At 35.0% G+C, this 26,004-nt stretch overlaps 2 protein-coding genes across 4 annotated transcripts in view; one reads left to right on the top strand and one right to left on the bottom strand.

The window, feature by feature from the left end:
- Positions 1-1,980, bottom strand: part of LOC138712423 (uncharacterized) — a 216,227-nt gene extending 214,247 nt beyond the window's left edge. The window contains exon 1 of the mRNA XM_069844220.1: positions 1,746-1,980. The gene's annotated coding sequence lies outside the window, so the exon portion shown is untranslated. The remainder of the gene's footprint in view (positions 1-1,745) is intronic.
- The window catches only part of LOC138712422 (alpha-1-inhibitor 3-like), a 118,705-nt gene that overhangs the window by 59,991 nt on the left and 32,710 nt on the right, over positions 1-26,004 (top strand). For 2 of the 3 annotated variants that reach the window (XM_069844216.1, XM_069844217.1), the window contains exons 3-14: positions 4,035-4,276; positions 7,120-7,236; positions 8,539-8,696; positions 8,779-8,890; positions 10,863-11,096; positions 12,911-13,099; positions 14,891-15,121; positions 16,160-16,471; positions 17,886-18,120; positions 23,354-23,529; positions 24,849-24,912; positions 25,884-25,943. In XM_069844216.1, coding sequence (XP_069700317.1) covers positions 4,035-4,276; positions 7,120-7,236; positions 8,539-8,696; positions 8,779-8,890; positions 10,863-11,096; positions 12,911-13,099; positions 14,891-15,121; positions 16,160-16,471; positions 17,886-18,120; positions 23,354-23,529; positions 24,849-24,912; positions 25,884-25,943 — 2,130 coding nt within the window. The remainder of the gene's footprint in view (positions 1-4,034; positions 4,277-7,119; positions 7,237-8,538; positions 8,697-8,778; positions 8,891-10,862; positions 11,097-12,910; positions 13,100-14,890; positions 15,122-16,159; positions 16,472-17,885; positions 18,121-23,353; positions 23,530-24,848; positions 24,913-25,883; positions 25,944-26,004) is intronic. The other variant, XM_069844218.1, reaches the window with a different exon arrangement.

Raw genomic sequence — 26,004 nt, 5'->3', positions numbered from 1 at the left:
ACTAGGTGGTAGATCTCTCTATAATAAAGTTAACATTGTTATAATTCGAACGTGCCGCAGTACCAAGCACAGGGATTATAATGGAGAGGTAGAGGGACTATGCCTTATGTTTGTTACTCTGACAGTAAAAAATTAGAGAAGGGGAAACGATTATGGATTTAAAAAAATATTGACATCTAAATATGTCATGTTTACAAAAAGTTCAAGGGGGACGGATTCAAACCCGGTAATCCCCGCCCTGCGTACCCCCTGATGTTGCATTACAAATCAACCAATATAGGTAATCTCAGTTATTCAGGGTAGTGAAATAAATCTCATGCATCTGCAGATAGTAAACATTTAGGATAATTTTCTATCAATGTGTCACTCCTATAAGCTGTTTTTTGCCTACGCGGCAAAAATTCAAGAAAGAACTTTCTTTAATTGCATTAAAATAAATTCCTATGGAGCAATGACTTTTCCTGCACTATCGGTTTTCGTTTATTTGGTAGGCCTTCAATACGCATGCATTTTTTGTTAAGAATCAGTTGACAGTGAAGCATTCTGGTAAACTACCAACATTTACTGTAATTACGTACTACTTTTCAATTTCTATTTGATCAAATAAAAGTACATAATAGTCCTCAGCTGTGGAGAAACAGTTAGCATGCCTGACCGTGGAACGAGCGGGCCCGGTTCAAATCCTGGTTGGGCCAAGTTACCTGAGTGAGGTTTTCTCGGGTTTTCCCTCAACACATTAAGAGGAATTGCTGGGTAACTTTCGGCGCTGGACCGTGGATTCATTTCGCTGGCATTATCATCTTCATTTCACCCAGACGCTAGATAACCATACCAGTTGATAAAGCGTCGTAAAATAAACCAATTAAAAAGAAGTAGATATTCGCTTACCGGAGAAGTTTCTTACTTCAATGAAGTTTACCAACATTAAAATTAAGCATAACAAAAACGCATCGTGTAAAAACACAAAAAACGCATCACGATAGTCTTCTATCATCTTCTACAGTAGTAAGCTAACACGGGTCAGTCAATCACGAGCCTTGTCATCGATGTGCTTACCGATGAATTAAAAGGCGTTTCCTTTATTACTCGAATGTGTCACATTAATTTAAAATAAAATCATTTAACAGATTTCTCAATGCTGTTCTGTATCAATATTCGAAATAATACTGGAGATCGCTAAAACTAAATGAATTTCCTAATAAAAATTAAGGCTTACGTTTCCATAACATTTCCAGACATCTACATTGTCATGGACACGCACTTCATCGACTGTTAAAAAACAGAACAAGTATGACAAAATTCGTTGGTAATTCGGAAATATGATATGTTGTAAGAGAACTAATTTTCCAATGTTACGTTACGTTAGGTTGGGTTAACTAGGCTTATGTTAGAATCTGTTAGTGCAAAGTAACTTAACAGTACTACTACTTCAGGTATTTCTGTAATTTAAATCATATGTTTACATACAGTACCGGTATTGTGTTTTAACGCGATTATTCGCACATTTTTGTTGGAACGTTCCACGTATTGTGAATGATTCCGTGGAAGACTGACGCGGGACGCGGGAATCTGTTCCTAAAATAAATATGGGTACCACAACTTACGTATTATTAGACATATTTTACATTGTTAAAATATTGTGCCATTAAATTCCTAAAATGAACATTATGCTCAATGTAAACTATACAATACGACTTACACAGTGTATATTATTAGCTAATAATTTTCACTTTATATTAGCTTACCTGGTCAATTTCGCGCCCAACAAGTCTGTAAAATGTCCGTCTGTTTCTTCCACTCACTCATTCAAAGTAAATGTTTTTAAGCGTCATTCACGAGGTACAGAGCAGTATTTTCTTCATTCCGTTAAAGTCAGCAAGTTCACACCAAGTTTTTGTTAATAAAAGCTTGCCACCATAATTAAAATAAGTCTGTAAAACATGTTTCACTTCCTGTCTACGCTAGTCCACACTGTCATCATGTTCTATGCACGCTTGCGCACTAAAATCACAGTATTCATTTGTTCGTTTTGAATATTTGGCATATAGCAACAGTTTCTATTTTTGTTCTACAAAAAACAGCGGAAGCAGCCGAATGTGTTAGATTTCTCCGTCCACAACTCGAAAATCTGAAGGTCACAAGCATACCGACTGTATCTAGACGACGCGACGGTAGTTAGTATTAATTGTTGTATTGAGAAGCTAATACTCAGTTTTAACTGCTTGAGACCGCGGTCGTGGGTTCAAATTGTGTCTAGCACATTTACAATATGCTTTTTGCCACCGTGATGTTCTACATTTCTTCAATTAGGTGAGTTCTGCTCTCTCGACTAGTGCGTAAGATTAAAACTGAAATTAACTCGTACTAAACCTGATAGGGATAAAATGCATGTTATTCAATAAATAAATAGTGTACAAGAAACCTACTTGGACTGAAATGCTTAGGAATGCTCCATGTCTCGCACGATAAGCAGTCTCCATCTTTACCTACCCTGCCCGCCAAAGGATCTCTTTTTTAAAAGGATTAGCTGTCACTTGTTCTAAATAGTCCTTGTTATACATAGGCGAGTGTTCAGAGAACCATTTCATTTCAAAATTTTTTCTTCTGAGTTTTTTTTTTCTTGTACGGAGGAGGGACACGAAGGCTTAATACAGTCACGAAGCTCAATACGTAGGGATTTATAGGGAATATGCATTCAATGACAGTTGAACTTTAGTTGCTAGCCACTAGGATCGCTACTATCGCACAGTCTATTGTTCCTAGTACTCTCAGTTGCTAACCGCTTGGAGCATTGTATCGCGAGAAATGCAAAAAATCACCTCAAGCTTCGTGACTATGTACTAGACTGTGCTTACACTGCAGCCTGAGAATTATTGTGCTTACCACTCCTATTCTTGTGAATGATTGGGTAGTAGTATTGATGATTATTTAAAAAGAAAGAAATACTTAGCATTTCATAATAGCCCACATATACAGAGTGTTTCAGAACAACTACCCTAATTTTCAGATGTGATAGATGGCATTTAATGAAATATTTTTCGTAATAAATTAGTGTTCGGAAACATTTAATTCTTATGCACGACAACAAATACTCCCATGCTGCTTGCTACATGACAGACTACCTTCGCGACATCGGGATACCAAGCATTATTGGCCAGCACGCAGCCCAGACTTAAATCCTATTGAACACCTGTGGAGTATGCTCAGCCAAAGTGTCCGACGTCGCAACTTCGACACCCTGAACGAAATGCGGCCACCATTGTAGGGAAGTGGAACATCATTCCTCAGGATCGTTGCAGGACTTGGTGATTAGCATAGTGTGATGAATGGAGGACATCATTGTCAATAGGGGTGGTGACCCACAATATTAGAGCAAGATACGCGCACAGTGACAGTTTTAATGGCATAATCATGTGGTAATGTAAACCATCGCCTCAGTCATCATCATCACCACCACCAGTAGCACTACAGCACAGTGTGGGCTCGGCTTCCTTTAGGAGTTTCCTCCATAGATCTTTGGCTACACTCCACCAGCTTTTGATACCAAGCTTCTTTACATCATTTGTCCATCCAACGGAGCCTAGTTCTTCCTACTCTCCTCCTTCCATCAGGCTTAAATTCCATAATCCTTTTTGACATCTCATTCTCGTTCATCCTCATGACATTACCCACCCATCTCAATCTTGGTATAATTCTTGGTTATTTAAATTCTTCAGCTTTTTCCTTCCTTTATGGGTCCATATATTCTGCGTAATATTTTCCTTTCAAATATGCCTAACTTCAATAACTCCATAAAATGCATTACTTGAAATTTTGCACAAATTAGAACACTTTAGAACTTCAAAATAAATTGCAAACAAAAAGCATTTTAATGGCGGTATTGAAGCTATAAAATTATTATAGTTCTTAAAAAATTAAGTGATCCCCCTTTTTTTGCCGATCAGTGTAGGCCTACATGGCATTTTTCCTTATTTTATTTCCTAGATATAGCAATCCTAACGCTGAGGCACATGCAATATCATTGATGTTTTCAGGAGTTGGCTCCTGCATGGAGTTGTTCATTCCACTCACACTGCAGTCGCGGGGGCGCCTACATCTCAAGGTGCGATTTGACGAGCACTATTACTACAACATCAACAGTGTGAAGGAAGTGCATATCCAACATGATCCTTACATCACTCTCATTCAGACGGACAAGCCAGTCTACAAGCCGGGTCAAGAGGTCAAGTTCAGGATCCTCACACTCTCGCATGACTTGCTGCCTGTCACTGGCCCAGTAAGTTTTCCAACAATGCTTGAGTAAGCAATCTATAGGAGTCAGACATTAATATCTTCTGTCATGATTTTATAATGTAAAACATATTGGACGTCGTGTAATGGACTCTGATATACGAATTCAGAAGAAACAGACCGCATTTTTTTTTTCAATTAGGTTTCAATTAAAAAATGCGATTAGACTACGAATCGTTTTTATTATTCTATTTAGGCTATTTATATCAGAAGTGTTAAATGACAATTAAAATTTGCTATTGGTATGTTTGTTGATTTAACTACCGTTTACTGTTCTCTTAGAACCCAAACACCTATTTACAAAAATAGTGGCACTTCCTAGTCTTAAGTTATTTTATACCCTTTAAATCATTCCTTCATTTCTGCTACCATAATGACAAAACGTGGCTGCCAGAGCTAAGTATATGTATCTAAGACGAAGTTTTAGTAACAATACAAATATATAGTAAAAAACTACCTTTACACAATTTAAGTGTGATTTACATGAATGAAAATTTAGAGCAGAGCTAAAAAGGAAGGAAAAGTGCCATTGAGTTTTCAAGTGATTTCAGATGATTTGGTCGAGGAAGGGGGGTCGAAATTTGAGGTTTATTTTCAGACTAGTTTGCTGAATTGATTTTCTCTTAATATATTAAACAGTGATTAAGCTCATATTTAAATATCTAAATAATTGTATTTTACAAACTTGTTTGTTGACTCGATTATTTATTTATTTATTTATTTATTTATTTATTTATTTATTTATTTATTTATTTATTTATTTATTTATTTATTTATTTATTTATTTATTTATTTATTTATTTGTTCATTCATTCATTCATTCATTTATTCATTCATTTATTTATTTATTCATTCATTCATACATTCACTCACTCACTCATTTATTTATTTATTTATTTATTTATTTATTTATTTATTTTATTTGTTTGTTTCATTGATTGATTGATTGTTTATTTATTTATTTAATCGTTCCATCAATATCAATAAATTATTTGAAAAGGTGAACTATCTCGTTAGAAGCTCAGAAAGGCACTTGGAGTAATGGGATGTTAAGGTTCCCATCTCCAGAGACAACTGGCACTGAGTAGGAGTGGGTATATCAGTCCTGCGTGCTGATCAACTTTTACCCTGTATGAAAACTTTTACCCTGGAGAGTGAGTGGATCCCAGGGCCGTAGATTGAATAAATGGAAGAAAACCATAACCTCATTGAACCCGAGATCTTCTGGCTTGCAACAGAAGGCCTTAACCATGACGCTATTGCAATCTTCTTTTCAGTTAATAATGAATTTCTATTGTAGATTAAATTATTTTATACATTAATTAATTCTCTTTTCTTTTATGATAAAGTGAAAGAAATTAAGAGGTATTTTTAATTTGGTAAGGAAATTCTATTATTATGCAACGAAATATGTGAGAAAGGTGAATGGCCTGAAGATTTCACGGAGATAATTTTGCTACCAATACCAAAGAAAAATAAAGTCAAGAAATGTAATGAGTTCAGAACTATCAGCCTGATATCGCACTTGGCAAAGATTCTCCTGCGAATACTGAATCGATGTTTATATTCTAAGTCGCAAGGAGCGTTGGAAGAAGAGCAATTTGGCTTCCGGAAGGGAAATGGCACGAGAGATGCAATTGGACTGCTGTGAATAGTTGTCGAAAGATACCTAGAGACAAATAAAGAAGTGTATGTAGTATTTGTTGACTTGGAAAATACTTTTGACAGAGTTGATTGGAATAAACATGGAATTCTGAAGAAAATTAGTGTGGAGTGGGAAGAGATAAGATTAATCTTTACATGAAATAACGAATCAAAGTCAGACAGAAGAAGAAATGTCAGAGGGAAGTGAAATAGGGAAAAGAGTACGACAAGAAGGTTCTTTATCACCTACCCTCTTCAACATCTACTTGGAGGATTTAGTGAAGAACTGTTTTCAGAACATGGAAGGAGTGATAGCCGGATGAAGAATAAAGTGAATAAGATTTACTGATGATATGGCATTGTTAGCTGAAGAGGAGATGATACTAAGGGATATGCTACTGGAGCTAAATGATAGCTGTGAGCAGTATGGGATGAAGATAAATGCAAATAAGACGAAGACCATGATTGTCGGAAGAAAAATAAAGAAGGCAAACGTGCGAATTCGAAGTGAGGCAGTAGAACAAGTGATCAGCTTTAAATACTTGGGGAGTACTATAAATAGTAACACGAGCTGCTGCCAGGAAGTCAAAAGGAGGATAGTAATGGCAAAGGAAGCTTTTAATAGAAAAAGTAGCATCTTCCGTGGACCTCTGGAAAAATAACTAAGGAAGAGACTAGTGAAGTGCTTTGTGTGGAATGTGGCATTGTATGGGGGCAGAAACATGGGCATTACGACGAAGAGAAGAGAACTAGAAGCATTTGAAATGTGGACACGGAGAAGAATGAAGTGTGTGAATTGGACAGATAGAATAAAAAATGAAGCTGTGCTGGAAAGAGTGGATGAAGAAAGAATAATGCACAAACTGATTTGGAGGAGAAAAATAAATTGGCTGGGTCACTGGCTAAGAAGAAACTGCACTGGAAGGAATGGTGAACGTGAGAAAAGTTCTGGGCAGAAGAAGATATCAGATGATGGACAACATTAAGATATATGGATCATATGCAGAAACTAAGAGGGAGGCGAAAATGAGGGAAAATTGGAGAATGCTGGGTTTGCATTGAAAGACTGGCTTGAATGCTGAAACTAAAATAAGTATTATGGTATATGGATTTTGAATCTCTCCTACAAACTGAAACTGATATCATTAATTTATGTCGAAGTTTATACAAATATCTATGTTTTAGATCAACAGGATATGGATAGAGAGTCCTTCTCAAGTTCGTCTGGCACAGTGGTTAGATGTCAAAACACAAGAAGGATTAGTGCAACTCAGTTTCCAACTATCCCATGAACCACCACAGGTAAAATTATTTTGCATCTTGATTACACAACTTTTAACACTATATCACTTATGAAATACACAGTAATATATGGTAATGATTACTTTCACGTGTTAATATTGAACTAAGTTTATAAATACTAATTTGACTAGTTTCAGCTTGGGAGCGATCTTCAGAGCTGATGAGGTCCCATTATTCCCATATTTATCAAATCATTATAAAATAAAAATCAAGTTTCAGGTTTCCTTTGTATAGCCTTCAGAAAGGAATCAAAATCCCTTAATTTACTTCATTGGGGTCATAAATCTTTATATAAATATTTCTTTAGTCATTAAATCTCAGTCATTATTTATATTATTATATGAAAAAAACAATTACTTACTGATATTTTTTATATTTTGTTTATAACATAAATTTCTTTGTCACTGGACATATCTTTCTTTCTAATGTTATGTTTTAAGTACTACTCTTTTTTCACTTATGACCCTCTATATATTTTTCATTGTTTGTTCTAATGAAAAATATATACTCAACTCTTCAAAACATGCGTTAGTTAGACTTATTAGTAAGAGCGTATTCCGAATCTCACCGGTGAGCAATCCGATGGCATCACGGTGTTCCGAATTCCACCGATGACGTCATTGATGCTCCACCGGTGCCATCAGCTTGCAGAGGTGGTGGCAGTCTCCATCAGCCACCATCAGTGAATCTGATTGGTTCTTGTATAGGGCGGGAATTAGCAGACGAATGACATCGTGTACTGTTGTGTCATGGCGGTGTGTTCTGCTGTATTGTTTGTAATGAGCACAACGTAAAAACAATATGTTAATGGCCTATGAGCGAACATGTCAACGGACCAGTTATTACTACCAGTTCAAGAAATAAATTGTTTAAGCTCTCTCTTCTTTGTACGAGATGGCAGTACGGAAATTTCGCAAAATTTTGCTAGCGTAGCACAGACAACAACTTATACAGTCGCCATGACAGTCATCAATCCTTCCAGCAGTTTTGTTCCTAATTCGCTGCAGTGTGACGTCATTGTTGTCCACCGGTCCGGTGAGATTCAGAATACGCTGTAAGAAAAGTTAGAGAAAATTCCTTTATGTGTATTTTTATCTTGGTCTTTATTAGAAACTCTCTTCCCTCATAACACACTTATTGTATAATACATTTCTAATGATATCAAAACTTATATAAACTAAATTATTTAAGTCACTTGAAGACAATAATTGTTCAGTGTATAGAGCATGTTACCAATTTATTTCATATACCTACTTTGTTCAAATATACAGTGAATTAATCGATCTGCTTCTATTCCTATAGGGAATGTGGGAGATAAAGGCCGAGAGAAATAAGTCCTTCACATATGTCCAGAAATTTGAAGTTCGTGAATATATTCTTCCGAGATTTCAAGTTACCATAAAAGCTCCAGACTACATCCTTGCTGATGCAAACTATTTGACCTGGAATATTTGTGCCAAGTAAGGACAAAAAAGAGATTAAAGTTGAAGAGATTTGCATGGTTAAATCTGATGTCTGAGATTCATTATGTATTATTCATAGATATACTTATGGACAACCAGTTAAAGGACAGCTACACATTAAGGCCATTCCTCAGACACCAACATGGCGGCAACGGAAAACAAAGCCACCAGAGATCAACCTAATAACTGAAGTAAGTTATGATAATATTCATTTAATTTTCTTCCCTAATTTAGTGATTTCATTATTACAGTACGGTAATTATTGCTTTCATTTTTATAATAAGTTTCTAATAGTACATTATGCAACGAGCCTATAATGGTAGTAATTAAGACGCGATTATGTTTGTTTATGAAACGAGCACAAGCGAGTTTCATAATTTTCATACAAGCGTCTTAATTACCATTATAGGCAAGTTTCATACGACTTTTTATGCTCGACCATATTTCTATCTTGAAATTATTCATAAGTATTCATGTTATGGTTATCTAAGTGAGGAGCGGAACTGATCTTCCAAATTGTGAGATGTGCGCAGACGCGAAAGCATTGATTTTTTCCGAGGACCGAATGTCATTGACCTTGAGAATAACATGAACGTTAGTCTTGATATAACCTGGAAATTGATTTAGATTTGAAAAACGAGATGACAAATTGAATTTATTTGAATATTATTTACAATTAACGCTAATTATTATAGTAACAGAACATAACCTTCTGCGACAGTATTGGATTTCCAGCATCCGTGAATTTTTACTAGTTGTCTTTCGATTGCATATCCGAGAATAATCGATATTTGCGCTTTTATAATGCTACAATGGTGATTTCTCTTTGGCTGAACAACTGAACTATAATGAATAGGTGTACTTTAATGAGGTGCATTAAAGGGCTACTACCAGGTGTATAATTACTACATTTCGGCATGGTCAAGCATAAAATATAATAATGACTATTAGTTGTAGCCTTGATAGATTTTACATTCATACCAAACCTAAGTGTATAATGTATATTCCATCAAGACGAACTTGAAGTACAGGTATTTGCATAGCAGAAAGAATAAAAGAGATGTACAAAAGTTATAAATTCAAAGTAGATATGGGGCTGAGAGGAAGTGTCTATGAACATCCAAGCCTGTTGGTCACTTTTCTCACTACGATTTTCGCCGTTCCATTGACGAAACTTACGAGAATTTTGAAAGGGAAAGGTCGAAAATGGACGTCACATTACCACATGAGGGGGAGTATTACGGTACACGTGGTAAAAATTTCATTATTTTGTGTTTGACAAAAGCTAAGAAAATGGGATATAGTTTAACATGAAGGGATAAAGCATTCCGAATCTTCTTAAGAAGACTTTTTCTTTTTTTTTTGGTACAGAGGAGGGACCTGAAGGCTAGGACTACGGTCTCTAGTGGGCTTATTGTGCCTTATCACTCTTATATTAGGAGTACGAAAAGTCGCACTTTTGTAGACATCGGAATTCGAACCTGGTCCCGCAGTTATCGTAAGCCAATGCTCTGCTAACTGAGCTACCAAGGCAGCACTTTTGAGGACTTACTTATCTCTATTTACACTTCTTTCCTTTTTTCTATTGGTTATTTAACAACATTGTATTGACATCACAATTATCTACCGATGATGGAATTGTTAATAGCAATCTGGTATTACAATTTTGGCGAGATGAATCAGAAGATTCACCTTGGGATTATCTGACATTCGTCTTACAGTTGTGAAAGCATTTGAAAAAAAAAACTAACTAGGTAGTCAGTACAAAGAGAATTGGAACCAGCCACCGGAGTGGCTCAGTCGGTTAAGGCGTTTTCCTTCCGATCTGAAGTTGCACTTGGGCGCGGGTTCGATCCCCACTTGGGCTGATTACTTGGTTGGGTTTTTCCCGAAGTTTTCCCCAACCGTAAGGGGAATACCAGGTAATCTATGGCGAATCCTCGGCCTCATGTCGCCAAATACCATCCCGCTATCACCAATCTCATCGATGCTAAATAACCTCGTAGTTGATACAGCGTCGTTAAATAACTAACTTAAAAAAAATTGGAACCCACGCTCAAGCACACCATTGGAGCATGAGCCCCACTCATGATCCTTGATCATGCCTTTTATTTCTTATTACAGTTAACTGAACCTCAACTATAATTTGCATTTGTGTTTCAGTTGCACAGCAATGATGGCTGTTACACATTTAACATAACCGGAGCAGAATTGGGACTACATGACTGGGACATTGCTCCCAACAGCATTGTGGTATTTGCTTTCATGACAGAAGCAGGAACGAAGAATGTTCAAAATTCAACTTCTGTCTCATCTGTAATTCATCAAGCCCTTAAATTGGAATTTTTGCCGCATAGTTCCCAGTATTTTAAACCAGGATTACCATATAAGGGAAAGGTTAGTTTTTTAAATACAGCCACAATATTAATTAGATTTACTTCAAAGATGTGGTTTTCTAAGATATTCCATTCATAACTATAATTGACAATTTATTTATTATTATTATTATTATTATTATTATTATTATTATTATTATTATTACCTATATATTGCAGTAACATGACATGTAAAGGCTGGTTCACAATAAACCGGGAAAGGAAACGAGAACGGAAATAATGTTAAAATAAATGTATTCAAGTGTGAGCATTCACAATTAACTATTGTGAATGCTCACATTTAAATACATTTATTTTAACAATATTCCCGTTCTCGATCTCGTTGTCATTTCCGTTTCCGGTTATTGTGAATCAGCCTTTAACTTCATGAATGGTACGACTGCTGCTTTCCTAATTATGAAACCAAATGAGATAATATTGATGCATTTCTGAAATTGTTTGAAGAAAATATATAAGTTGTAGAAAAACAAAGCCAATGCATCCAAATGTCTAAAATTTAAGTTTTCGTTTAATGTTACAGATATTCCCAACAATTTTCAATTCTCAGAATACTGGAAAGTAATTTAATACACAACAATTGACTTATGAAAATCACAATTTTTGTTTTTACTACATAATCTATGAAGTTATTCTAATTCTGCAGTGTTATAATCTTATTTAAAATTAATTGGAGTAAAATGGCAACTTATTTGATACATAAGAGAAGCTAAGTAAAAGCTCTGTTGTAAATTGTTTGACGCTTAGACAAAGAAGTCTACCAGTAACAAATTTTTAGTAGATAAAAATTTCTATCTGGAATCATCTTAAAATTTGTAAATATCTTTTAACAAAGCTATAAAATGGTTTCCTTCAATCATTAAATTACGATCGTCATAGTCGATATTAATATCATCATCGTCACTATCATCACTAACAAAGACATCACCATCACCACCACCACAACCACCACTATCATCATGTTTGACATCATTGTTATAAAAGAACTTTGATATCAAAAATGAAAAGAATAATTTCAAGGGAAAAATTGTTCCAGGGCCGGGTATCGATCCCGGGACTTCTGGTTGAACGTACCAGCGCTCTGCCAACTGAGCTATCCGGGAACTCCACCCGACACTGTCTCAACTTTTCCCTTTTTATATCCACACAACTCGCGTGGGCTGACGAAATGCCAGAGACCCACATCGAGTGCACACAATCTCTGTGTGACTTAGAATTGTGGTTTTCTGTTAACGTACAGTACACAATGACGTATATATTATGCAAATCTAGTCTTTCAGGTAAAGCTCCCTGTAAAGCAGATTTAAATAATTTCAAGGGAAAAATTGTGGGTCTCTGGCGTTTCGTCAGCCCACGTGAGTTGTGTGGATATAAAAAGGGAAAAGTTGAGACGGTGTCGGGTGGAGTTTCCGGGTAGCTCAGTTGGCAGAGCGCTGGTACGTTCAACCAGAGGTCCCGGGATCGATACCCGGCCCCGGAACAATTTTTCCCTTGAAATTATTCAAATCTGCTTTACAGGGAGCTTTACCTGAAAGACTAGATTTGCATAAAAAATGATAAGGTTCATAGCAAACTATATTAAGCCTGTCCGAAAATTTATACCTCTGTTTATCATTAGCCTTACCTAATATAGGTTTCCTAAAAAAAAACGCCTGACTTGTAGAAGACAGGATCAACGTAAGAATCCCAATTAGCCAGAAAACAAAAACGATAGAACATTATAATCTTGCAATCTCCAAACATTAAATGACTTCATAGCCATGAAATACATTTTAAATTTATAGACATTAATGTACCGTGTTTAATTTGTATTTGCAGGTGAAAGTGATGAAGCAAGATAACACTCCAGCAGTCGGTGAAGTGTTACAGCTTTGTCTGAAAGTGCGTGGTAAAGGGGAATGGAGCAGAACGCTTGTCATGTGCAAGAACTTCACAGCAGATGCAGAAGGCTTTGTTCAGTTCCTTGTACCCCCGCAGCATCGTAATGTTGTACTTCTTTCTTTTGTGGTATGTCCATAGTATCTGCGCTCATCTTTAGATCCAGTATGAAAGTGAGTGATGAACTGAAGTGATCAAGTTGAGATTTTGAATCTCATGTCCAATACCATAATTTTGTAATTTTTTAATTTAAGTAGTTGTTGCTGGTGCAACAATAACGAAGATTTGGAACATATCCTCTTAAACTGCCCTGCCACAAGCATCCATAGAACTAATCTAAAATCTGCAATCCCTGTAATTTTGGACAATTCTCTCTAGTACTTATTGAATACACCTCATCTTTGGAATGTGGCTGCTGAAATATACAACAAGTATCGTGCTTTTTACCCATCATTTGTAAGAAGAGGAAATTCATAGTGAAACATAGTGGAACACGTCAGCAAATGGCTGGATACACTACGAAGATTGATTGGTACCATAATTTTACCCCTGCAGTAGGATATATAACGAATTGATGACCGTGTATTTATATTCAGGAACCAGCTTGTAACAAATTTAAATTTATTATGTCTCGAACTCTCGATGACATGGCTTCTTGTAAGCAATCCGTGTCGGGTTATATCATTAAATGAAGACTGAGATTTAAGGTGAAAAAATCCCTTGATGCTCAACAAACGGTTTGTTTGAGAAAAATTCTACCCTTCACTGTAACATTTAGAATACTGATAAGTCCATAATTTAATACAGAACACACTATTATTATTAATTGATTAAATGGTGATCTTACTCGTGTTAATTATGTAAGCATGTGTGGCTTACAGCTGTTTCGGTGTTGCTTGATACCATCCTTAATCAATTATTTATATTCAAGTGTTAAAAGTAGTGTACGAAAGATTCAACATACATTATTATTGTTCAAATTTATTTGTTTTCTGTATGATTATGTTAAACTTTAACAAAAAATTTGATGACTTACCGGTAATAAGTACCAGTACAGAACAGATTATGAATTTCAAATATCTTGGAGCAGAAATCACAAGTAACAAAAATTTGATGAAAGATGCAAGAAGACAAACAATAAAAACGCTCACTACATTAGGATTAGTAAAAGATGTGATTTGGAGAAATAAATATATGAGCATAGAAAGCAAAATTTTATTATACTATAGTTGTAGTTTAGTCAACTGTCCGAAGACAGGTTTGAACCTCACAAGTGATACTAGCAAGGCACCAATTATGAGGCAACTACACCAGGAGATAATGCAGTAGGGTGGCTAGTTCCTTTCCCTCTCCATTGCATACATCACCGACCAGCTACATATTACACTAGTCAGACTTCAGATGCATACAAACAATTGTTCTTCCTCTGACACATACTGTCAAATGAGATGTTACTCTGGTTACTGAATTATAACCTGGTCTCCCAAGAGGAATTCAATCTCGATTTTTGTATGACGGTCCTTTGTGCAGGTAGATAGGATGTGGTATAACCAGCTGTCGAGTCTGGTGTTCCACAACAGTCACAATTGCTCAACAGGATTGAGGTCTGGATAGTTTTGGGACTAGTGCAAGTGAGGAAAACATTACAGTTATTCTTTTTCAGATATGGTTGTACCTAAGTGTTGTGTTGCCATAATTTGCTCTTTAGGGATATCTATACCTCTTAATCGCAATTCTCCCTACTGCTTGCGTCACTGTCATATCTGTTTGAGTTTCTCAACGAAGTGGTCATAATTCAGTGATCATTCTGTGTATATTGTTATTTAAGTTGTGTGTTCTAAAGAAAACTCACATCTGATCTTTTTGTAAGCTTTGTTTGCCTTGTGATTTGTCTAACATTGTAATTTAATTTTTTTACAGGCTACAGCTGTAGGCTATCAAACAAAGTATTATTCACCAGACAAAAGATGGCGTGTATTCATGGATCAACCATCTGCATTTTTTGACGTTCATACATGGTTTTCTCCAACTGAAAGTTACATAGAAATCACTGATAAAAATGAGAAAGTACTGAAGTGTGAATCTCATCATAAGTTTGATATTTATTACACAACCCAACCAAATGTTACTCAACTTACATTCTATTATATGGTAAGCAGTGAGAACAATATTTACTTTGCTGTTACAAAGAATTCAGTGCCACTTCTCGGCTCTTTTAAAATAAGCTATTGTATATGTGTTAATTAAGTGTACCTTTCATATGTGTTAAAGGGATGATAAAAATAGTACATAAATCTTTCTCCATACCATAATTACTGTCTCAGCAACTCCTAGAATAAGGCTTCAGAAATGTTCTTTCTAACGTACTAGCCTAATACAATTTTAAGCAAGACATTACTAGATATTCTTTTTAAGCCATATAACTTTCACCTTTCTTCTTTAGAGTTAATATTAAATGCTAACAATTCTATACCACCGTAAACTGGGGTTACTTTGAACACAGAGGAAACTTTGACCATTTTTTTTTTTTTTTTTTTTTTTTCAGAAAATCATATTTAGGTTTCTACATGCTGCACTTGTTATAGATGGAAGTAAATTATCATAAAATCATTCTCATACCAAATTTACCTCTGTCTATAACAAGTGCAGCATGTAGAAACCTAAATATGATTTTCTGAAAAAATGGTCAAAGTTTCCTCTGTGTTCAAAGTAACCCCAGTTTACGGCACTTAAATTGGCCTGATTCCATACAAAGATGCAGTCTGAATATATTACCTATATTTTGCTGGATACATTAGTTTCAGTGATTTAGAACTACTGGAATTAACTTACTGTAACTATTAACCAGAAACATATTGGTAGACTTGATATCTCTACTCTTTTATTGCTCCTGTATTGTTTGTCTATATCTTCTCTGGTCAATTTTGTTTTCAAGCTCTGGCATGGCAGAGGAAAGGGAAGTACCGAAAGTTAATCCATACTTTGAAAAGCAATTTTAACAGAAACTAAACCAGAACCATCCCAGCATCAAAGATTCTAATCTTTCTAGAATTAATCATTTAAAATATCATCCATAAAACACTAATAATATTACAATTATACACAAGAATAAGTAATACATTTCTAAAACTTCATATAATATTAATTACTTCTATTTCCACTTATCTATATTCGTATTTTCATGTTCAGGTGAAATCACGAGGTGACCTCATCCATTTTGGTCAAATTCACCACCATCCACAAAATCAGAGTCTGAGATTGGATGAAGGATTCACCAACATTCTTGGTGGAAACGATGATGTGGACAGAAATTCCACCAGTGGGGAGTCAGAGAGCGATGAGGGGCCAGTTGAGAAAAGTGTGGATAAAGTCGTTCTCAGTATCAAGATATTACCAAAGATGTCTCCACACAGCTACCTCTTGGTATATTATGTCCGAGAAGATGGAGAGACAGTAGCGTCCATGTACACCATTAGAGTAAATAAATGTTTTGCGAACAAGGTAATTTTATGCCAAAATCTTATGTAAAAGATTACCAATATGAAATGGGTATATTTCAAACACACATACTTAAAAATATAAGCTGTAATTCATTCCAAATTTTCTTGTATGTAATGTTTAAACTAGAGTATTAATTTCGTGAAGAAGTGATTTCGTTGTTTAGAACTTCATTTTTTTCTCCAGAAAAGATTTCTCTGATCGAAATTATGTAATCATGACTTTACAAAAGTAGAATAATTTGGACGACTGAAATATTATTTCCATAGTTGTCTGCAGATGAATACAGTAGTTGCTTGTTAACCATCACTGAAGAAGAAACAAAATTGATTTTGTTTTGTACAGAGCAAAAATAATAAAACTATTGAAGAGAAGTGTGTAAAAGAATATGACATCTGCAGACCAATGATTGAATATAATGTCTCATTACTTTGAATTACTTCTTATTAGGAAGGCTGAAAAACGTATGAATCAATTATATCTCTATGAAAGGAAGTTTCAGTGGCATATGCAGAATTTTGTCATTATTAAAATTGTTTACAATTTACATTATCAGTATTTTAAATTATTATTATTATTATTATTATTATTATTATTATTATTATTATTATTATTATTATTATTATTATTATTATTACATCACGGTATATTTATTAATATCATACTATGTTCTATATTCATGAATGTCCTTATAAAATCTTTGAAGTAATTTTTTCACAGCTATCCAATGTTTTATAAATTTTGACTTGTGTTTAAATTTCTAAAGTAAAAAATGCTTGTGTCACTTACAATAATCATACATACATATATTTAACTTAGTCAAGAGTTATTTGTATATGATAGGTAAGCCATAGGTCTCTTTATAATAAAGATAGCATTGTTATAATTCGAACATTCCGCATCACCAAGCACAGGGATTATATTGAAGAAAGAGTAGGAGGACTATGTCTTATGTCGATGTAGATTTTGTTACCTTGACAGTGAAAAATTAGAGAAGGGAAAACAAGTATGGATAAAAAAAATACTCACATCTAAATATGTCATTTTTATTTAAGTTCAGAGGGAGGAGTGGGGTTCAAACCCGGTAACCCCCCTCCCTTGCATATGCCCTTGGGAAGTTCACACCTCAATATAAATCGAAGATTCAATCTTTATGAGAGCTCACAATATGGTCAAGCAAAGATATACTGGTACTGGACGTAAAAACGAAATCTCTATATTTATATCATGGTATTATATTAATAACATAAATTTAGTGCCTTAATACTATGACTATATTTATTATGATATGCTATAATTTATATATAGTGTGTATCGTGTGTGAGAGAGAAAGAGAGGAGAGAGATAAAGAGAGATATTAATCAATTACAGAAGGTATATTTTATAAACTTCTGAGTGAAGAACCGTTTATTTACAGGTTTATGCCACTTTTTCTGAGAAGCGTCAGTATCCAGGCTCAGAGGCACAAATGAAGATTTCAGCTATGCCTCGTTCATTATGTGCATTATTGGCAGTTGACAAAAGCACGAGTTTACTTGCGAAGCCTGGAAATAAAATGGATATGGATAGAGTATTCCAAGATATCTCTCGCTTTAGAATTGATACTAACAGTGCACCTTTACAAAGTGATCCATGGGAGTATTGTGCCAAGAGTGAGTAAAAGTATGAAACTTGTTATTACATTTCCATACCGGTAGTAAAAGCAGAGGTATATAATAGAGCATGTCGTTCACAAAAGTAGAAAATTATTGTAGTACTTATATTGCGGTGATAGTGGTGGTCAGAAAGAAGAGGAAAAGAAGCTGTTTGTCATGATGGTGGTTGTGGTAGCGGTAGTGGTGATGATGACGACGACAATAGATGATGATGATGATGATGATGATGATGATGATGATGATGATGATGATGATGGTGGTGGTGGTGGTGGTGGTGGTGGTGGTGGTGGATGATGTGAAGGAGGATGATGACAATGACAAGATGAAACAGGTGGTGGAGAGAAAGGATGAGATGATGAAGATAGTGACGATTATTATTACAATAGTAATAACTAGACATCGGATTTTTAGGCACTAAAAATTGCAGTTTTAGGCGCCTAAAATAAGCTCAAAATTTGTAAAATTTGGCTCTATTTTAATGAAAATAGGCATTTTAGGCACATCAAGGTATCATACTTATTTCTTTCACTGAAATTTTTAGTTATACACTAAAATACGCACAAAAAGTATGTTTAAACATTAAAAAAGAATACTATATTATATTTATAAACAGAGCTGCACAAATTTAATATATTGAAACTAATGAAATAATGATTATTGATATCAAGATTACTCATTTTAAGTTTTTGAAATTCAGTTCCATGCTCAGACTTTATTATAATTATCTGCACAGTACACCACCAGAATTTTTTCTAAATTCTCCACAGTTAACCTTTGCCTTTTGTCACTGAGAATCATTTTGAAAGCAGAAACACTTCTTTCAACCGAAACTGATGTGAGAGGAGCAAATTTTAAATTAGGTACAATAGAAACATCAATACTTACTGGAACATTTACACTTTCCCCCGATATCACTCTTGATACTTTTTCCAACAATGAAAATCCTACATTCTTATTTAATACGTTGTCCCACTTATTTTTAACTTTTTTCCCAGTTTCGCCCAAAGCAGAATGTATGTTCACTTGAACTTCCTTTACTATTGCTATTTGGCTACTAAGAGATTGTTTTTCACGTTCTAATTGTTAAATGCTTGCAGGTATGAAAGAAAAGTTTGATGTTATGTAGGCAATATCGTTTTTCACTCGTGAGTCATTCAGACAATCTTTCACTGCTTTCACACACGCTGCACTATCAGTTTCAGGTAATTTATCAATAACTGTGACCACTTCTTTAAAATACTTAGAATAATACACCACTGACTGAATCCAGGTTCCCCATCGTGTAACAACCGGCTGAGGTGGGAGTGGGATATCTGGAAAGTTCTCTCTGAATATTGAAATCCTGGATGGGGCTTTACAAAAGCATTTTTTTGTGTTAGAAATAAACGAATTGACAAGAGGAAATTCATTCCGGGTTGTTTCAGAAACCCTGTGAAGGCCATGTGCTAGACAGGTTACATGCGTGAGGTTAGGATAAAATGTTTTAAGAAGTGGAGCTGCAGCAACCATGTATGAGGCAGCATCAGTACAAAACAACAGAACTTTAGAATCGTCTATATTACCTGAGTATAAAGACTGTAGGCCTTTATTTACAAAATAAGCAATGGCTTGGCTATTCACTTTCGAAAGTTCCTTAACACATACGAGGTGTGGAATCGAAGGTCCATCAGGACTAAGTTTTCCTACTACCATATTTGCTATGTACCTATTCATAGGATCTGAGGTTTCATCCACAGAGACCCATATGTAAGAATCACCTATATCCTCCCGAATGGAAGCTAAAGTTTCATTGTATATTCTGTCTAAGTAATTTTTTCTTAGGGTCGACTCAGATGGGATATTTTGTTTGCAGTATTTTTGTAAAAATTGTCTTAAAACCGGATTTTCAATTGCATTCCAGGGAATGTTAGCAGCAACAAACGCTCTGGTTAAATCAGCATAGAAATTGCTGCTGACATTGGATGAAGTAGGCTGTGTTAGTAAAGTTTGTTGCAGTTGACTTTTCTGCTGAGCTTTAGCCTTATGAGCCGCTCCTTGCACATGCTGCTTTAGGTGGCACTTCTTTTCTTGCGAAATCTAAAAATGTAAAGTAAACTGAATTAAAATAAAATCCTAATTGTTGTATTGCCTTATTTCTATCACAAAGTTAGTGGGTTCGAACAATCAAAATTTTAATGACCTGCAAATACTTTAACTATCGGAATTTAAAAGGTTAAAGTGTAGTGGTCTTAAAAAGAATTATACCTCAGGATAGCTCAGTCAAAGTATAAATATTATAGGCCTACTCATTAAAATTAATAGAATTTATATATTTCAACTATTGTTACATAGGGCTACCTGTTTGCTACAAATCTTGCAGAATATTATTTTTCCATCATAAGTGAATTCTGAATATTCTGTTAGCCATTGTCGGATCAATGTAGATTTTGCACTTATATTTTTCGGCATTATCGCGTTAAACTTCACATGAAAACGTCCTACCGCTCAAAACTTCTCAACACAAATAAGGTGAGGGAAAGAGCAACTGTTAACGAGCATTCAAATGAACCGTTGTTATTGAGATTCAATTGGACAAAAATACAAAGTTCCACTTATTGTTGCATTTCCTGGTAGTGTTAACACTAGGAGGGCCATTCTTTTAAATATTTTGTAACGGTTTACCCTACTAATTCGCAGTTTTACGACTTTCCATAAATATTTCAAAAACACTCTTTCTCCAAAAATTGTGATTTTATGACACTCCGAAGGGCAGTACAGCTAATCGGTTTCAGACCGAAAACAGTCATTTTTATAGTATAGTATATCTCTGAATCGGTAGCAGCACATGTTGTGATTGTTGCCTGCTTCAAAACTAAGGTTGGTTCTTTGTCGGCATTTATGCCTCCAAACATGTTAAATTCGGTTAAATCTATTGCGAGTGTCGTGAGATTCAAAACATTTTGTTTCCTTTATCAATGGTTTCATGGCCGGTGTGAAGCAAACTTTCCACTTTTTAAATGCCTTAAATTTCGCAGTGAATGCATGTATAAATTATAAAAAGTAAGAGTAGAATGCGAAACTTTACAGTGAGTTAGGCATTTTTAGGCGAATATTAACAAATTAGGCTCTAATAACCGTTTTAGGACATTTTAGGGCACTATAAAACTCTTTGAATACCTTTCAATTTCCATGAAACACAAATATTAATAATTATTTTTACTTTTCTCCTAAAGAAACAAAGTAGGCATTTGCCCTAGAATCCGATGTCTGGTAATAACAGAGTAATAGGGGCTAAGGAGTATCCGTTAAATCCGAAAGTCCGTTAAATTTTTAAAGGGTCGTATTTTATAATACAACACTGAAATTTTAACAGTACAGTACAATGTATTACTATTTTAATATGAAACACTATACAGTATTGTTGTTTGTTTAGTCAACTGTCCGAAGACAGGTTTGAACCTCATAAGTAACACCAATAAGGGATCTCATGAGGCAACTAGGCCAGGAGATAATAGGGTGGTCAGTTCCTTTCTTCCTACACAGTATTATAGTCGCAACGCTGTTATTTCCGGCATGACTCCGCCTCTTTGCTTACGTCTTAGGAAGTGAAGGCTCTATAAAGTCTAGGTAGGTAGTATCGTTCGCCATTTTTGTTCTTTCGTTCCCGAGCTACCATACGAGGAATCTATTTGCCACGTTGTTAAACGTTATCATGTCGTAGCTCCTATGATAATAAATCAAACGCACTGTAATTCAGCAAATAATTGAGCAGCAAATAACGTCTTCGTGTGCTTTCTGCGAACGCCAACGAAAGAGCCAAAATGGCGGGCGATTATATTAAGTATTTATCGAGCCTTAAGAAATGAATAACGTCTTCATAAGCGAATCACAAGACGCACACGTTTAAATGTAGCCAACCTGCAATGCGGTTGGCTGCCGGAAATTAGAGCGACGGAACTATAGGGTCCGATTATAAATACAGTATAGTAATAAAAAAATACCGTAAAGCGGGGTGACTTTGAACGCCGAGGTGACTTTGAACAGTAATTTAGCGCCCTTCTAAATTAAATGCTGTACCCTATTGCGAAAAAACTGAACTAATTTATTGACAACTTAAATAGTTTTTTCGCAATTGGCTACAGCATTTAATTTAGAAAGGAGCTAAATTACTGTTCAAAGTCACCTCAGCGTTCAAAGTCACCCCACTTTACGGTACTTTACAGATCGTTTTAGTGATACAAAAACCTCTTTCTGTTAGTCACTGATGGTCCAAAAGAATATGCAAGCACTTATTTACTGGTATACCTTATTTTATTTCAAGGAGTGCAGTTCGGTGCCTCCTTTGAACACCGAACTGCACTCCTTGAAATAAAATAAGGTATAGAAGGCTGCTGTGAACTAGTAGGCTGAATGAAGAAAGTATCGATCTTCAGTTGCTTTCCAATTGCATGTTGTTTCTTTATTACTAAAGATCAAAACTGCCGGTACCTAAAATAGTCTAGAAATAAAGATTTTAAAATATGTCCGTTGAATTGAGGTCCGTTAAATCAAGTATCTACTGTATTATTATTATTATTATTATTATTATTATTATTATTATTATTATTAGCCTATTATCATCATCATCATCATCATCATTGTTGTAAAATTATGTTTGCTATTTCCATTTTTTCGATCTTTCGTTATTCTTGTAATCCATGTTGACTATTTCCTCATAGAACAAATAATTTTTTTCTTGTGATATTTATGTTCTCTTTCCTGTATTGGAATTCATATTAAATAGCTTTATGTGGCCATTGTGCAATGTTGTTTTAAAATCTCATTTTTTTTTTAATTTAAAGAATGTAATAGGCCTACTCGAATATAGGAGTTAAGCTGTTAAGGTTGAAGCAAAGATAATTACGTTGTGTTTAAATTTATTAGTAAATGATATATCTGTGAATGGACACTCTTGTGAAGGATAAGCCTCACAATAAGAGAAAGTATTTAGGGGATATATTACATCAAAAAATAATTTTAATCCTTGTAATTTTGATTTTCATGAAATTATTCACACTATATATGACAGAGATCTTTAAATAATGGTGACTATAGGCAAGATGGAAATAATAGAACAGTACATCTATTTATTCCTCAATACTAAAAAATAAGACTATCTGAAAGCAGTTTAGTAGAGACCGAAACTGTCCAAGTTCCTAATTTTGAAAGAAGATTGAACAGTTATCTGTTACAACATTAGGTTTATTTTCAGAGGCTCGAGGACGCGAAAATTCGACGACTTTGGCTGGAACAGAAGATGAGAACCAGCAGCCAACTCGTGGTGTTGTGATAGATCCTCCATTCTGGGATTTGCGACGTAGGAGAAGAAAACGTTTCATAGCCACCCAGCCACCTTCAAAGTATGTGGATTCGATTCAAGCATTTGATGTAAGTAAACCTGTGAAACACGCTGTCTTTTGGTTCAATTTTAAGCTTCTTAACACACATTATTTTATATGCAGTTGTAAATTTGCAATAGAAATATAGTCAACTCTGGATATAGTGAACATTCGGCTATAGTGAACCTAAATCGTTGTTCCCGACCTGCATACATTAAAAAGTACATTAATATTTCTGTTTATAGTGAACCCTCACTTCGCTTATAGTGAACCTAAAACTATAACTTTCCCAAGAAAATGTAATTTTAAAATGGCCAACATGGTAATTTAGGAAACCCTTTGTCCTATAAACTTCCAAGAATATGATGAAAGAGTGATGGAACGGAGAAAAATTCTCTCCGGCGCACTAGAGGGAACCCAAGAGATGGAGCTTAATCTGAGACGATTCTAACCGGCGTCGGGGTTGTATCCGGCGTGGCTTAGTGGATAAAGCATCAGCACGTAGAGCTGAAAACCCGGGTTCAAATCCCGGCGCCGGAGAGAATTTTTCTCCGTTCCATCACTCTTTCATCATATGATGACGCAGAATATCTGCATGGAAATATCATATGTACTTCGGTACATCAAAATATATATTCCAAGAATATGTTCAGATCAAAATCTCAAACTTTCTACTCCTTATGTGCATTGAAAGACAAAGGATTCGTTCAGCTTCTTGGACAGTTTGAAACATGTTAAAGAGAATAGTGTACGCAGTGAGGGAGAAAGGAAGGATTATTTCTGACCCATTTAAAAGAGGTTATTAGAAGAATAGGAAGAGAAAATGTTTTCTTTTGTAAAAGGGAGTAGGCTCACCAAAGGGTAAATACAAGAAGGATTACAGTGTAATGGTCCTCAACCCTTCCTCCCGCATCTTTGTAAAAGTGAACCCAGGGAAATTCCAAGGCCGAGTACATAGTAGCATACCTCTAGTGGGAAGAGGTGCAAAATCGGTCAGTGCCTACTACCTACATGGCCAGATTAGATTCACGTTTCGAACTGTGAACATTAGGATGTCGAAGAGTAAAGTGTTTAAGTAGGAAGATAAAGAGAACATTAGTACTGATATTGAACTTAGTCTGTCCCAAACGGGCATTAATACTGTATGTATAGCAACGTCAGTAGTATAAAAACAGACACTTCGGATTTAGTGAACCTCGGATATAGTGAACGAAATATGCTGGTCCATAGAGGTTCACTATAACCGAAGTTGACTGTATTATGATTCTCTGTGCTTATTCTGGCGTGATTTTCTGCATTAGGCGGATAATTGATTTACTTACTTACATATTTACTCATTCATTCATTTATTTATTTATTCTGATGTAGGATTTTGGCGTGGTTGTGATGTCTGACTTAACATTGGAGACAAGACCTTGCAACACGATGACAGGTGAGTAGGAGCAAACCGAGAAGCATGTGCATGAATAGAGTTCCTGAATACGTAGCTAGAATTGAAGTACAGTGTCGCATTGCTTGCTTGCACATAAACATTCCTTTCATATTAGCATAGGTACAATTGCATCTGAAAATAAAAATCTGAGAAAATAAAGTTTTACAGGAAAATGTTATGTGCATTGTAATTGACAACATAATTATCATGGCAGTTCGTGATTGTTCTTCTTGGTTAGCAACATTATTAACTGAAAAGTAATTCTAATAACGAGATAACATACGTCACAAGTGATATTAATTCAGGAATCATTTGAGCTTGTTGCGTATTTAAAGTTTATCAAAGATATCCCACACTGGTATAAAGAAGAGAGGCTGATTTCAAGTGAAATATGGTATAGATTTTAAAATATGCAGTGTAAGTAATTTAAACACACAATATAGTGAAATGAGATGGTACAGTACCTTAAAATAGGCCATGACCACTTCCTTTCATAATTTCTCACAATCACAAAGTCATAAATAATCCTAACATATGACTCACGCTGTGTGATATATCATATCTAGAAAGTGTTTTAAATTAAAACTTTTAACATTTCCGTGATTTTTTTTTTTTTTTTTTTTTTTTTTTTTTTTTTTTTTTTTTTTTTTTTTTTGTTTATGTTTAGCATCTATCCACTTAATTCAATTTTGTAATCATCCTGCAATGTTTGATCCACAAATATCTTATTTTATTTTTAATGAATTAATTAATGTTATAAAGTATGTTGTTGTATAGTCAACAGTCCGAAGACAAGTTTGAACCTCATAAATGATACCAATAAGGCATCACTAGTGAGGCATAGAATGTAAATTTCATTATTTAAGGTCAAGACTATAAGTTTCTTTAAAGAAAAGAGTCTGGTTCCTTCAATACTCTGTCTCTTCAGTTGTTTTCTGGTCTGTCACTGTGAATTTATTTCCTCCAATTAGGTCAACAAGAGGAAATGTTTCTGGAAAAGTCTCTCATGATGAGGAAGGCAGATACAGCAGGTGATGGTCTATTTTTATGGTGTTAAGGGATACCTCCAATGCATGTCAATATTATCTCTAA

The sequence above is a fragment of the Periplaneta americana genome, chromosome 13 (assembly GCF_040183065.1).
Source record: "Periplaneta americana isolate PAMFEO1 chromosome 13, P.americana_PAMFEO1_priV1, whole genome shotgun sequence".
Lineage (NCBI taxonomy): Eukaryota > Metazoa > Arthropoda > Insecta > Blattodea > Blattidae > Periplaneta > Periplaneta americana.
This window is presented reverse-complemented; position numbering and strand designations above follow the sequence as displayed.